Source organism: Myotis brandtii, unplaced genomic scaffold (genome assembly GCF_000412655.1).
Source record: "Myotis brandtii unplaced genomic scaffold, ASM41265v1 scaffold802, whole genome shotgun sequence".
Classification (NCBI taxonomy): Eukaryota; Metazoa; Chordata; class Mammalia; order Chiroptera; family Vespertilionidae; genus Myotis; species Myotis brandtii.
The window spans coordinates 1145816-1160501 of record NW_005371230.1 but is presented as its reverse complement, the minus strand read 5'-3'; the positions used below and the strand labels follow the sequence as shown (position 1 = coordinate 1160501).

Sequence of the window (14686 nt, the reverse complement as noted above, 5' to 3'; positions counted from 1 at the left end):
TGAGTCCGGGCCGGAGACCTGCGGGCCAGGCGACACCGCCGCGGGAGAGCGCTGGCTCCTAAGGCTGATGTTAGGGCCTGCGTTTTCCAGCGGTGTCAGCGGGTGCAACGCTGGCATTTCTCCTTTAGCCCCTGTGCACCTGTTTCTAGGGCCTCCAGGTTTAAGGGGGGCTGGGGAGGAAGGTAGATCAGCTTTTAGGGCTCAGCGTTGCTTCTCCGCCTTTCCTGACTTACGCGATCCTGGGGCGGTCCCTTTTCTTAAGTCAGTTGTTGGGTCACATCCTCAACATCAGCTTTTTTTATTTTTCTCTTCCCATCATCCAAGCCTCAAACTGTCGTTCCTATTTTGGTCGTTTTGTAGTTGAACTTCTTTGAATCTTATCCTCATTCGCCTTGTCCTGCACCCTGAACCTTCGTTAATTAAAAAATAGTGACCACATACATTTACCTTCCACTTTGAGCAGGTCGCCTTCCTTTGCATTGCGTCATCATTCTTTGCAAGAGTTTTCCCTATTATCGTGCATGCCGTCTTCCACATTATTCCCTTGCACTACGTGGTCCCTGTCCAGGGTGTTCGCTTGCTACTTCTGCGCCTCCGTCCATCCGTCCACGCCCTTGGCTTCTTCTAGGCGAGGCTGTCATCGAGGTCCATACGCCTCTGTACCTGCCCTTTGCCATCCCATTCCTTTGCTGCAGAATAAGCACGACCTATTTCAAGTGCCAAAGCTGTTAGGATAGAATGTGAAAGAATTTCAGATACAATTTTCATTCTTTGGGACAAAGTTGCAATAATTTAGAGCTGCACTGCCCAGTACAGTAGCCATATGTGGCTACTGAACATTTGAAATAGACTAGACCAGATTGAGATGTGCTTTGAGTGTACAATACACACCAGATTTTGAAAACAGTACAAAAAAGGAAACTATCTTGATAATCACTTTTGTATTAATGTTGAAATGATAAGTATTTTGGATATATCGGTTAAATAGGATATCATTAAAATTAATTCCACCTATTTCTCTTTTCTTGTGTGACTGCTAGAACACGTATATAGGCTACACAGTAGGGTTGATTGAATCTGCTGATGTGGTACCCGAGATATGGAGGACCGACTAGATAATTAGCATATCATTTTAATAATATCTCAGGAATTCAGAAATTAGATGTTAGCAATTACAGAGAAATTATAGATAATTACAGTTTTTGTATATCTATGTCAATAATTACTTTTCTTTATAGCTGAAGTAGGTCTTGAGACCTATTTTAATTTGATGGCGTTCTGCTTTCTTGCTCTGCTCATTCCAAAGTTCTGTGTGCATTTTGAGATGTTACTGAAAATACTGATTAGTTTTAAAGTTGACTACCTTTGTAATATGAAAGATTTTTAAAAAAATACAGTACCAATAGTTACCAAATGTCAATAGGTCAATTTAGGAATCAAAGTTTAAAAAAATTTTTGATTTCTTTTGTATTTGCAGACACTTCAGAGTCTTTTGCCTTTTTGTAATGTTTTCTAAATGGTGGCGATTCACATATTAGAAATGGATTTGGGCTTTTAAAAAATGAGTTAATGAATGTATCAACATTTGTATTGTAGGTTTTTCAGAACGCCTTGAGCATGGGTCCCACACAGTGGGACTTCCCTGTGGAGTTATGTTGTCGGCCGATGGCCTTTGTCGCTCTCACCGGCCTGGATGTGGTGTATAATGCTGTCCACCGAGCAGTCTGGGATGCTTTCTGTGCCAATCGGAGGGCTGATCGGGTACCAATTTCTTTCAAGGTGCTCCCAGGGGACCACGAGTATCCCAAATGTAGACCCAAGGTAACGGCATTGATTGCATGGGGGCTTTCCTTCTCCCTCTCTGTCTCTGTATGTGCATTTATCCTTTTTGTCCCTATTGTCTGAGCTCGAAAACCCCTGAGTTTATTAAGGGGATGGTTACAGTAGAGAAAACCCTGGACTTTGTCAAATCTAGTACACTGCAGGTGTGTTTAATAATTTTTTTTTAAAACCCAGCAGAATAATTACTTTATAACTATTAAGCTTTTTATACAGTGAACCTAGTTTTTCCTTTTTTCATTTGTTTTTAAAAAACCCCAAGTCTCCATAAAGGCCTCTCTATTTAGGAAGGTTTCACATTCCCCGTTCATCATTACCAGTATCGTCGTAGGATCCATGGTCTTCACAGTTTACAAGTAAAGCGAAATGCCATCTTGGCAACATGTATTGAAACAAATGAAGCTATGTTGGATTTCAGATAATAGTTTATGCGAGCAGCTTTTACAAGAACAGACACTTGAAATGGTGAGGAATATAAGTCAGATTTACCTGGAAAAGGGATGTTTGCTTCCAGGGTATTTGAGAGCCTTAATATCATTAGAAACACTTGGTTTTGTTCATTCTTTAAATGAAAATTGTCACAGCGCTGGGGTTGAGATCCCATCTCTAGTACTTTCTGGCTCTTATTTGGTCTCTGTAAGCTGGAATTTCCTCGTCTTATTAACCATGGCTTGGGTATACACTGGGTGAGATAAATGCCCATACAGTGCCTGGGGCTCAAGAACAGGCGGTTTCCGCTGCTGTTGTCATCCAGTAACTCTTCACCTTTTGCCAATATTTGCAGAGAACTTCCTACGAGTGGTACATTCCGAAAGGGATCCTCAAGACCGGCTGGATGAACAAGCATCTGAACCTGGTGCCAGCCCTGGTGGTTGTATTCTACGAGCTGGACTGGGACGAGCCGCAGTGGAAGGAAAAGCAGTCCGAGTGCGCCACCAGAGTGGAGATAGTCAGGTCTGGTCGGCCCGTTAGGTTGGTGGCCACTGGGCACTGTTTAGGCCGCAGTGGTCACTTTGGGGATTGCTGAACTCCAGTGAAACGTGTTCAGTTCCAAACAGGAAGCATTCACATTAACTTAAATAATGCTGAGCAGGATGAAGAAATTAGAAGACGAATTGGTCTGAATTTTCAAATGCTTTTTCTTGCATTTCTATTTTTTGAAGATACAGTAATTTGCTCGTTAGCCTCATAATACTTTTGCTCTATCACCAGCTCAGTTTCAAAATAATTCTTTTGAATGACTACTCTGTAATGTATCACTATAAGGATATTGTATTATAACTTTTACATGAAAGTGTATATTAAACTTTTACTTTCAAAACAGACTTTTGTGAGGATCCAAAGCTTGATGTGAGATTATATTTTTGAAGTTGAAATCATGTTTCTTTGTATGCAGGGAAAGATTTCCTCTAATCTTGTAGATTTTTTAGTTGAAATTTCTTTGGATTATCAAATGTATTTTAAGTAAGGTCTTGAATACAAATATGTATTTAAAATATGTTTTTATTGATTTCAGAGAGAGGGAGAGCGGGAGAGAGGGATAGAAACATCAATGATGAGAGAGAAACATTGGTCGGCTGCCTCCTGCACGCCCCCTAGTGGGGATGGAGCTCCAACCTGGGAATGTGTCCTGACCTGTAATTGAAACATGACCTCCTGGTTCATGGGCTGATTGATGCTCAACCACTGAGTGACACCATCTGGGCTTGAATACTAGTATATTTCTAAAAAACAATTTAATTATTTAATGTTATAATTTTTCCATTGCAGGCAGAGTTTACAAGGGAGAAACACAAAAGTTGCAGTGGTTCTGATTCAGAAGAAAACCCCGTTGCCCCCAGGTATCAAAAAGTTAACAATGAATTAATTGTCTTATGCCTCCAGTTCTTATTACCAAGAAGCATAATTGTTAATGTCGAAGTCTCTTATGCATTCGGTTGTGGGAAAGGTAGTGTGGTAACGTAAAAGTACTAGTAACGCATGCATAGTGCTTATTGTAAAAATTTAAGAATATTCAAGAGTGCAGATCTTCTTAAGTCCTGCTCCCTGTCACTTATCTCTCGATGTAGGCATATAGCAATTGACAAAACAGTTACCACTTGATTTTTAAACAATGTTGTTTACTTACTTATCTTAGATCTGTTTAAAATTATATTCCTTGTGTAATATTATTTTTCTTAATTTGTAATAGGGCCAAGAAAAATGCGATAGTATTTCTAATTTCTCATTAGAAAATGCCTAGGTTTTGCCCAGCCAGAGTGGCTCAGTTGCTTGAGCGTTGTCTCATGCACTGAAAAGGTCGCAGGTTTGATTCCTGGTCTGGCCACAGACCTACTGAGAGGCCAAAATATTTTTTGTTTCAGTGTTGAAACTTGTAGCATCCTGAATCCACTTTCATGAATTATTGCTTCCATTTTTAGTTACGGTTTTTGAAATAGCATTGTGGCCTCTGTGTTGGCATTACTTAGTGTATCTTGGCTCAGGAGAAAACTCCATAGTGTTTTCCTGACAGATAATGTACTGTGGCACTTCTAAGAACCCGAAGTGCTCCCAGGGACCCCAGGAATCCTACTGGCATGGTGGCAGTGGTGGGTTTTTATTCTTAACTAGAGGCCTGGTGCACGAAATTCGTGCACTGGATTGCGAGAGGGTGCAGGTCAGGCCAAGGGACCCCACTGTTGCACGATTTGGGCAGGGGAGGGACCGCGGGAGGGCTCCAGGGTGTGTTTGGCCCATCTCGCTCAGTCCCCATTGGCTGGACCCCAGCAGCAAGCTAACCTACGGTCAGAGCGTCTGTCCCCTGATGGTCAGTGCACGTCATAGTGATTGGTTGACTGCCCCCTGGTGGTCAGTGCATGTCATAGTGAGTGGTTGAGCAGCCTTAGCGTATCATTAGCATATTACGTTTTGATTGGTTGAATGGCCGACTGGACGACCAGACACTTAGCATATTAGGCTTTTATTATATAGGATTATATTGCTCAGGTTTGGGGAAATGCTCATTGGGAAAAATGTATTAATTATTTTCTCTATCTTTGTGGGCCATGTCAACAGGAGAGGATGTTATGGCTTCAGAAAGGGCTGCAGCTTTATGTAATGCGTGTGAACTCTCAGGAAAATCTTTGTTTGTCCTGCCCCACACTGACCACCTTGTGGGTTATATTATAAGGTAAATGAAGGTGTTTGAAATATTTTTCTTTAGATTGTTTATTAGGCATTGAGAAATTAGAGGTTTAGACCCATTTATAAAAACAAAAAAATAGATGTTAATGGGGAAAAAATTCAGATGGTGTTGAGGATATGAGATAAAAAGTAAAATCCCCTTAGTCAACTCTTTAACTTTCTCCGTTTCCCTGGGGTAACCACTGTCAGCATCTTACTACACTTGATCTTCACCAAAAGGCCGAGAAGCGATTCCACTAGCAATGACTTAATTCCCTTCCTAAAAATGTCTTTCTTTATAAAAATAAATATAATCTTACAGCATATACTGAACTGCCATGTAACATCACCTCATTGACACCATATGTATCTCTAGGTCAACTTCATTTAAAAAACTTTTTCATATTTTAAATTGGACTTCTCGGTAACTACCATCTGGCCTTTTTTGACATACTTGTCCTTTTATATGACAGTGTCTCTATTTCTGGCCTGTGTTTTACTTCATTTTCAATGTTTATGTATATCCCATCTAATAAAGAGGGAATATGCTAATTGACTGGCCCGCCCTCAAAGATGGTGGCGCCCAGTGTCCTCAGCCCCTCCGGGGCGGCAGATGCACGGCAAGGCCAGGCCCACCCCTAGGCAGGCCCGACCTTGTCACGCGCCTGCCCCCAGAGTCCCCCAGTCCTCTCAGCCACCCAGCCACCCAGGGCCGGCCGGAGGCTCAGGTAACCAGGGTCGGCCGAGGCTCGCGCTGCCGGCAGTGGCAGCAGCAGAGGGGGGATGGGGGGGTCGCCTTCCCCTGATCACCCGGTCGCTTCCCACCCCTGAGGGCTCCTGGACTGTGAGAGGGGGCAGTCCGGGCTGAGGGACCCCTCCCCCTCCAGTGCATGAATTTTCATGCATCGGGCCTTTAGTATTTAAATAATGTTTTAAAAGGGTCAGAGTCCCATCATATCTTAGCCTGCAGATATAGCCTTATCTCACAAATTATGTGACCATTGTCCAGTTCACAGAAGCAACTTTCTATTTTTTAATAGATTAGAAAATGCCTTTTATGAACATGCACAGACCTATTACTACACAGAAATCAGAAGAGTGAAATCTCATAAAGAATTTTTGAATAAAACAACACACCAGGTACGTGTTTTTCCCTGAAGAAGGAAATAAAGATTCTAGAGCAGATTAATTTGAGGGAGATAGTGAATGTTTTTAATACTTTGATGTTTTTAAAGGGCTTCAGTACTTTTAAAGTTTTTTTTAAGCATTTATTTATTTACTTACTTATTTATTTTGTTAATCCTTACCCGAGGATATTTTTTTCCATTGGTTTTTAGAGAGAGTGGAAGGGTGAGAGGGATGGAGGGAGAGACAGAGAGAAACATCGATGTGAGAGAGATACATTGATTGTTTGTCTCCCAAATGTGCCCCGACTGGGGCTGGGGATCCAGCCTGCAACCTAGGTACATGCCCTTTACTAGAATCGAATCCGTAACCCTTCAGTCTGCAGGCTGATGCTCTAACCAGGCCAGGGCTTTTTAAAGCATTTAAGAGCTAATTAGTTTTTGTATCCTTTGCCCTTAATGTTCTTAAATGTAGACTTTTATAGCCTTCTTAACTATACTTATTTGTTGGAATAATTTTTGAACTTTAATTTTGAATATTTTCTTATACTTTTGTGTCTCAATAAAAATTAAAAATTTTATATTTTTAAGAGAATGTGTGTAATGATGTTTTTTCTATTCTTTTTTCAGCTTTTATTTGTTAGACATCAGTTTAAAATAGCTTTCTTCAGTGAGTTGAAACAAGATACACAAAATGCGCTGAAGTAAGTTTCTAACAGTTGTCAAACTAAATTTTTCTTATCTTGATTTTAATAATACGATATTAATGGCAACTTCTGAATCACAACCAAACTAATTTTAAAATGTTTATCTTAATTTAGATTCAGGTGTATAGTATTTAGTTTATATAGATATGAGTGGAATATAATATTTTTAGATTTAAAAAAATTCTGTTATTGTAAGTAAATTTCATACAGTTATAAGGCTTTCTGGTCTACTTTCATTAAATGACATGAACTAAAGAAACAATATTAAAATATTACCACTTTCTACTTATTTGTATATTCAGTAAAATGCTTGTGTTAAGACTGCTTTCTTCTAAAGTTAAATATACATATAAATATTATCTAAATCAGACTATGAATTTGAGTTATATAGTGCATTTATTCAGTTATGATTTTGTTTATTTATTTGTGTTTTAATTGATTTTATAGAGAGGAAGGCAGAGGAAGAGGGAGAAACATTGGTTGGTTGCCTCCTGCAACCTGGGTTTGTGCCCTGACTGGGAATCAAACCTACAAGCTTTTAGGTAGACAGGACAGCACTCCAGTCAAACCACACTGGCGAGGGCATGATTTTATTTTAATTAAAGTTGTTGTTTAGTTTTTAATGCCTGACAATGGCATCATTTTTCATTCAATTCTCTGCTTAGAGCTTTGATGAGTAGTTGGGTATGTGTTGGCAGAGGTTAAGCCTTTCATTCCTTTGCCACAATTTAATAAAACATGATCTCTTTCTAGCTTTGGCAGTGGCAGTGTAACAGAGGGATAAAAACAGCAGTATATTCTCAAATTGAGGACAGGCTAAGTGTACAGGGAGAAAAATAGAGAAATAAATAAAAACATGTCTATTATTCAGAGGAATATTGCAGAAACCTCTTTTGTGTGGGTTATTATTGAGGTGCTAAGTACCAAATTGTTCTCTAAATCTCAACAAATTCAGATAATTAGAGCTGAGTTTACTATAGTGTATTTTGAATCCAAGGTATTAGTTAAAAACCTTCCATTCCAATTCTGTCCAAAAGCGCTTCTGGAAAGAAAAGTGTCACCTGGTGCAGTTAGGAGCAGTTTCTTTGGAGAAGACTGAGATTTCCTCCTGACCGTCCATGTTCAGGGAAGGCCCCCTTCCGCCAGGCTCTCCTTTGTCCCACGCTCTCTCCCTCAGCACCATCCGCCCGGGAACATTGCCCCTCTCCAGCCTGCTCCTGAGACCAGTGCTTCCCACTTAACTTGTAGAGACATTTGGGTTTAAAAGCTACTGACCTGTGCTGTCCTGGTAACACCTTTCCTAGAACAGTTTCTATTTGTTTGAGAAGTTTGTGTGATGCTTTTAAGAAATAACTTATTTTTTAACAATGCTAATTTAAAAACAAATACTGATTTCAGAGAGGAAGGGAGAGGGAGAGAGATAGAAACATCAATGATAAGAGGGAATCATTGATTGGCTACTTCCTGCACGCCCCCTTCTGGGGATTGACCCCACAACCCAGGCATGTGCCCTGATCAGGAATCACTGTGACCTCCTGGTTCATAGGTCAATGCTCAACCACTGAGCCACACTGGCTGGGCAACAATACTAATTTTTAAATGTAATTCTGGACAATTTTCCACTTTTCTTTAGTTTTTCAACTTTTTTTCTATCAGTTATTGACAGATGTTAATGACAGAGCAAGGTGCACGTGATGGTACTGTTCTTTTTTTTTCTTTATTGATTAAGGTATTATACATGTGTCCTATTGCCCCATTGCCCCCCTACCCCTTCACTCATGCCCTCACCCCCCTGGTGTCTGTGTCCATTGGTTAGGCTTATATGTATGCATACAAGTCCTTTGGTTGACCTCTCCCCCTTACCCCCACCCTCCCCTACCTTCCCTCTGAGGTTTGACGGTCTGATCGATGCTTCTCTGTCTCTGGATCTGTTTTTGTTCATCAGTTTATGTTGTTCATTATATGTGATGGTACTGTTCTTAATGAAAAGTCATTGAAGCTTCTCACACATTATTATTATTATTAAATATATTTTATTGGTTTCAGAGAAGATGGGAGAGGAACAAAGAGATAGAAACATCAATGATGAGGGAGAATCATTGATTGGCTGCCTCCTGCACGTCCCCTACTGGAGATCAAGCCCACAACCTGGGCATGTGCCCTTGACCGGAATTGAACCCGGGATCCTTCAGTCCACAGGCAGACGCTCTATTCACTGAGCCAAATCGGCTAGGACTCACACATTATTAATTCATATATCACTTTTCAGGAAATCAGAGCTTAATATGTATATGTTGTTGAGCTGTTGAGTGCTAAGAAATGTTAACTCTCCATCCTCTTTGTTATTTTAATAATTTTGTTCTTAGGAATCTTTTTAAAATTAATTTATAGCGTAATTAATCACTTCCCTCGTGTTTCTCTTAGGAATTATCGGACTGCCTATAATCTTGTACATGAATTGAGAGCCCATGAAACTAATATTCTGGAAATTAAGACTATGGCAGGATTTATAAACTACAAGGTAAGAGTTCTAATTCCAAATAAAGAAAATTTGTTTTTAAGTATCACATTATCTTTTTAAAGTTTGAAAACCAAAATCAGTTACTTGTTCTGAAAAGTATTAGATTAGTAATGCACCTCCTTCATGTCCTTTATCTCAAGGACACCTGGTGCTTAGCAGCCTAATTATAATGCTTGGTTTGAGTTTTATGGGTGTCAGAGTTCTAAGGGGGTCTTTTGTCTGTTTTTAAGTGGGAGCAGGAAGGAGGGAGAAGAAAGCTGCCTATAGTATTGAATTTTAAAAGGCTTAACATGTTAGAACCATACAAGGCTTCCTTGGTTTAATGCACAGCCATAGGAAAGGTGTATCTGTTCATCGTAGTGGAAACTTTTATTCATATGATTTACGCATTTTAAGTTTATCTATGGTAGAAATAGATGCCCCCAGAAGGCAGGTGAGAGCTGTTTGTTTTCTTTAATCTTCCCACACTCAGTATTTTAAAGATGCCTGGCACTGGGTTGGTGATGTGAGGGCAGATGGCAACTTTAATTCATTGTGTCTGTAAGTATAAATTGGTCCAACTTCTATAGAGAATAATTTGCAATGACTGTACAAATTTCAAGTGGATGTTGCCTTTGATCTTAGCAATTCCATTTCAGGAAATTTATCTGACGTGTGCTAACTTGCAAATCATACATATGAGGATATTTATTGCATCCTGTAGTAGGAAAAGATTGGAAACCCAGAAATAAGTGACTGGCTAATATAAATGATAACTCCAGACTTTTTTAAGGTATAGAATAGACTCAGTATAATACTGAGTAATTTTACTCATTTATCAAAGGGGCATAGCCTCTGGTTTTAGCATAGAGAAAATCTATATTGTCATAGAGAAAATCGATTCTATCTCCAAGAACTTCAGAGGAGGAAGCTCCATAGTCCTTGAAGGTTAGTCTCAATGTTTACATATTTTTAAATGAATATGCCTTTGACTTTGATTTTCTTTTTTCTTTTGGGGTTGATTTTACATTTTGCAGATCTGTAGGCTATGTTTTCAGCACAACACCCCATTGGATGCAATTGCTCAGTTCCGAAAACACATCGACTTGTGTAAGAAAAAAATCGGAAGTGCGGAGTTGTCCTTTGAGCATGCTGCGTGGATGTCTAAACAGTATGTTTTCAATTGTACTTTTAGGATGTCTTTTTTTTTTTTTTTAATACTTGGGAGGGGGAAATGGAAGACATCTGTAATACTGTCAACAATTTAAAAAAATACGTGTGATATGGAGGGCTAGAATTGGCATGGACTTTCATTTAAATTGAGCAAAGAGTTTTGTCAGTAAGTAGGTTTTTAATGGTCTTGCATAAGTATGTTTCTAGTAATCCTATATAATAAAAGGCTAATATGCAAATCAGCCGAACGGCAGAACCACCAGTCGCTATGATGTGCAAAGACACTCAATGCAGGAGCTGCCCCCTGGTGGTCAGTGCGCTCCCACAAGGGACCGCCGCTCAGCCAGAAGCCGGGCTCATGGCTGGGGAACATGGTGGTGGCAGGAGCCTCTCCCGCCTCTGTGGCAGCTCTAAGGACCCCTTGGGGGATGTCTGACTGTTGGCTTAGGCCCACTCCCTGGGCTGTTGGACATCCCCCGAGGGATCCCCGACTGTGAGAAGGCGCAGGCTGGGCTGAGGGTACCCGCCCCCCCCCTCCCCCCGGGCACAAATGTTGTGCACTGGGCCTCTAGTTCAGTATATATTTATTGACTTTCTAACATGTGTCTAGGTACTGAGAATATAGCAGCGAACAAAACAAAATCTTTACTGACGTGGAACTTCCTACTTGAGACCCATGTTTAAAAATTGCTAAAATGAAGTTCCCAGAGTCACGGATGTATTTGATGGTGGCAATTATGTTGGCATCTAGTTTGGCAGGATATTGTAAAGGGCTGCAGCTCAGAAGAGTGGACTTAGATACAGAATCTGTTACCTGTAATTGATTCGTGTGTATTAGTATTTATGCAGGAAGTCCCACTTACTTATAGTTCATCAGTAGCACTATTTTAATCCAGTCTGGTGAGGTTATGGTTCCAGGATGAATAATTATAAAAGTAAGCTTTTTCTTTTTCTTTTCATTCTTTGTTTATTTTTTGATTTTTTTTTTCTTTAAGATTCCAGGCCTTTGGAGATTTATTTGATGAAGCTATTAAGTTAGGGTTGACAGCTATTCAAACTCAGAATCCTGGTTTCTATTACCAGCAGGCAGCGTACTACGCCCAGGAGCGGAAGCAGCTCGCAAAAACCCTCTGCAGCCATGAAGTAAGTTACTGACTCCCTTCTGATCTGCCGTTTAGGAAGTTGGTTCTTCTTCTCTTGAAAGAAGATAAAACTAGTGGGTGTGGGTAATTTTTTCCAAGCCTTTGAATATAATCGGCTCCATTTCACCTGTGAAGCAGTTTTTCTTTGAAGAGCTGACTTACGATTGTCAATCTAGTGACTTCTTAGACAAGAGAAAATTACTTTAAAATAACAGCCACAGCTCAGCCCGTGCCACACTAAGTCCAGTGTTGCATTTCTGTGCGCACGGCTGTAGGAGCTGGAAGGGCACGCAGACGTGAGCATCATTCTGACTTATCAGAGAGGATGCCTCTGGACTTTTCTCTTCCCGAGGTTTCCCCGAGGGAGGACTCTCAAGAATCTGAGACATACTGTTAATTGCATAGTTTCTTAACTTGACATTTCATTTTACCTGTCTCTTGGATGATTGTATTTAAACACCGGTTTCCCCATAAGCACCTTTAAAATAAGCACATGGTGGGTATGTGTGTGTATATATTTACATTCATATAGTGGTATCGGTTTATTTTCACTTACAATTCCGTTTTCTTCTCAGAAGGTCAATGTTTACATATTTTTAAATGAATATGCCTTTGACTTTGATTTTCTTTTTTCTTTTGGGGTTGATTTTACATTTTGCAGATCTGTAGGCTATGTTTTCAGCACAACACCCCATTGGATGCAATTGCTCAGTTCCGAAAACACATCGACTTGTGTAAGAAAAAAATCGGAAGTGCGGAGTTGTCCTTTGAGCATGCTGCATGGATGTCTAAACAGTATGTTTTCAATTGTACTTTTAGGGTGTCTTTTTTTTTTTTTTTAATACTTGGGAGGGGGAAATGGAAGACATCTGTAATACTGTCAACAATTTAAAAAAATACGTGTGATATGGAGGGCTAGAATTGGCATGGACTTTCATTTAAATTGAGCAAAGAGTTTTGTCAGTAAGTAGGTTTTTAATGGTCTTGCATAAGTATGTTTCTAGTAATCCTATATAATAAAAGGCTAATATGCAAATCAGCCGAACGGCAGAACCACCAGTCGCTATGATGTGCAAAGACACTCAATGCAGGAGCTGCCCCCTGGTGGTCAGTGCGCTCCCACAAGGGACCGCCGCTCAGCCAGAAGCCGGGCTCATGGCTGGGGAACATGGTGGTGGCAGGAGCCTCTCCCGCCTCTGTGGCAGCTCTAAGGACCCCTCGAGGGATGTCTGACTATTGGCTTAGGCCCGCTCCCTGGGCTGTCAGACATCCCCCTAGGGGTCCCCGACTGTGAGAGGGCGCAGGCCGGGCTGAGGGTACCCATCCCCCCCTTCCCCTGTTTCCCCATAAGCACCTTTAAAATAAGCACATGGTGGATATGTGTGTGTATATATTTACATTCATATAATGGCATCAGTTTATTTTCACTTAAAATTCCGTTTTCTTCTCAGAAGTCAGGTGAATATGATCAGCAGTCCCACTTTGTATTTGAATGTGTTGGTGTTTGTGTTGATGAACACTTTTTATTCTGTCAGGTGAGGGAGAGTTGGTTGTGGTGGGTAACATGGACTCCTGTTGAGGGTCGTGTTTTCATTCGCAGGCTTCGGTGACGTATCCCAATCCTGACCCCTTAGAAACACAAACAGGCGCTCTTGACTTCTACGGACAGAGGTCCTGGCGCCAAGGAGTACTAAGTAAGCACTTCTCCCTCCTCCCCTTCTCTCAGCCTCAGAAGGCAGATTCTCTCATGATTTTTCTCTTGGCTGCTTTAGGCAGAGCAGATTACGTTGAGGTGAAAATGTGTGTTTTAAAAATACTTTAAAAAGATTTTCAGTTTTTTAGTTTTAAGAGTGTTTTGTTTGTATCACTTCATCTGAGAATAATTTAAAATTAAAGATGGGATAGGATTAAAATATTTGGACATCTGTTGTCTTAACTTTAATGATTTGTTTGATATTTTAAAACAGCATTTGTATCACCTTAAAAATAATCTCTCTGCATCTTTTTTTGTGTTTTATGCATACTTAATTCAATTGGAGCAATTTCTGTGGCAAGTGTTGAGAAATCATTTACTTCCGTCTCCAGGAAGAATATTCTGTGTAGAAAATGATGCTGGTGTTACTCGTCAGGTGGTTGATTCCACCTGGCAAAGAATATTGAGCTCCGTGATGTTCTCTTTAACAGAGGTCACAGAGAAGTTGCCATGCTAATAAATCTGTCTCTTGCAATCTTTAAAGTTCTAGAATGTTTGAGAATTGTAAATACATTATATTGAAGGAAAGGATTCGAGGAGTGTGCACACCCCCTCTTCATGTGGAGGAGTTATGTTCAATGTGCTATCTAAAATGGGTTGGTTCTTACCTAATACAGGTTTTGACCTTTCGGATCCTGAAAAAGAGAAGGTGGGAATTCTTGCCATTCAGCTGAAGGAGAGAAATGTTGTTCACTCGGTAAGTTTTTCCCCAGTACCAACTATTTTGTACAGCATTCAAGTAAAACGTGGGATTGTTTTTGTTAGAATGTCTCACACTTTATCTTTTCTAACAGGAAATAATAATAACTCTTCTGAGCAATGCTGTTGCGCAGTTTAAGAAGTATAAGTGTCCGAGAATGAAAAGTCATCTAAGTATGTATCCATAACATGCCATAGTTTCTTCAAGTTGGAATGCTTTTAAATTATGTACATCAAATCTTTCTTCCTTTGTAGTGGTCCAGATGGGAGAGGAATATTACTACGCAAAGGATTACACCAAAGCTTTGAAGTGAGTCATGTTCACTGTATTTTTACAAGTATTACGATGACCTTACAGCACAATTAGAAATTTGTACTGAAGGATTTAATATTTCCCTATTTATTTCTACTTCTATTAAACTTCATTTCTGTGATATTTTTTCAAGTGCTATCTGCTAGTACAATCCTTTTCAAAGTCTTAGGGAGCCTCAGATTTAGCTAAATGTGAGAATACTTGTTAAACTATTTCAGTAAGATTTTCTGAAGTTTGGGCATTTTTTTCCCCCTCCCCCCACCACCCCGCCCAT

At 40.1% G+C, this 14686-nt stretch overlaps 1 protein-coding gene across 1 annotated transcript in view; it reads left to right on the top strand.

Moving 5' to 3' along the window:
* Window positions 1–1597: 1597 nt before the first annotated feature.
* The window catches only part of TRAPPC11 (trafficking protein particle complex 11), a 30925-nt gene continuing 17836 nt past the window's right edge, over window positions 1598–14686 (top strand). Inside the window, exons 1-13 of the mRNA XM_014531396.1 lie at window positions 1598–1821; window positions 2624–2793; window positions 3610–3680; window positions 4894–5008; window positions 6042–6141; window positions 6756–6829; window positions 9257–9353; window positions 10370–10503; window positions 11501–11648; window positions 13248–13341; window positions 14018–14097; window positions 14195–14273; window positions 14355–14409. Coding sequence (XP_014386882.1) covers window positions 1618–1821; window positions 2624–2793; window positions 3610–3680; window positions 4894–5008; window positions 6042–6141; window positions 6756–6829; window positions 9257–9353; window positions 10370–10503; window positions 11501–11648; window positions 13248–13341; window positions 14018–14097; window positions 14195–14273; window positions 14355–14409 — 1421 coding nt within the window. The 5' untranslated portion in view covers window positions 1598–1617. The remainder of the gene's footprint in view (window positions 1822–2623; window positions 2794–3609; window positions 3681–4893; window positions 5009–6041; window positions 6142–6755; window positions 6830–9256; window positions 9354–10369; window positions 10504–11500; window positions 11649–13247; window positions 13342–14017; window positions 14098–14194; window positions 14274–14354; window positions 14410–14686) is intronic.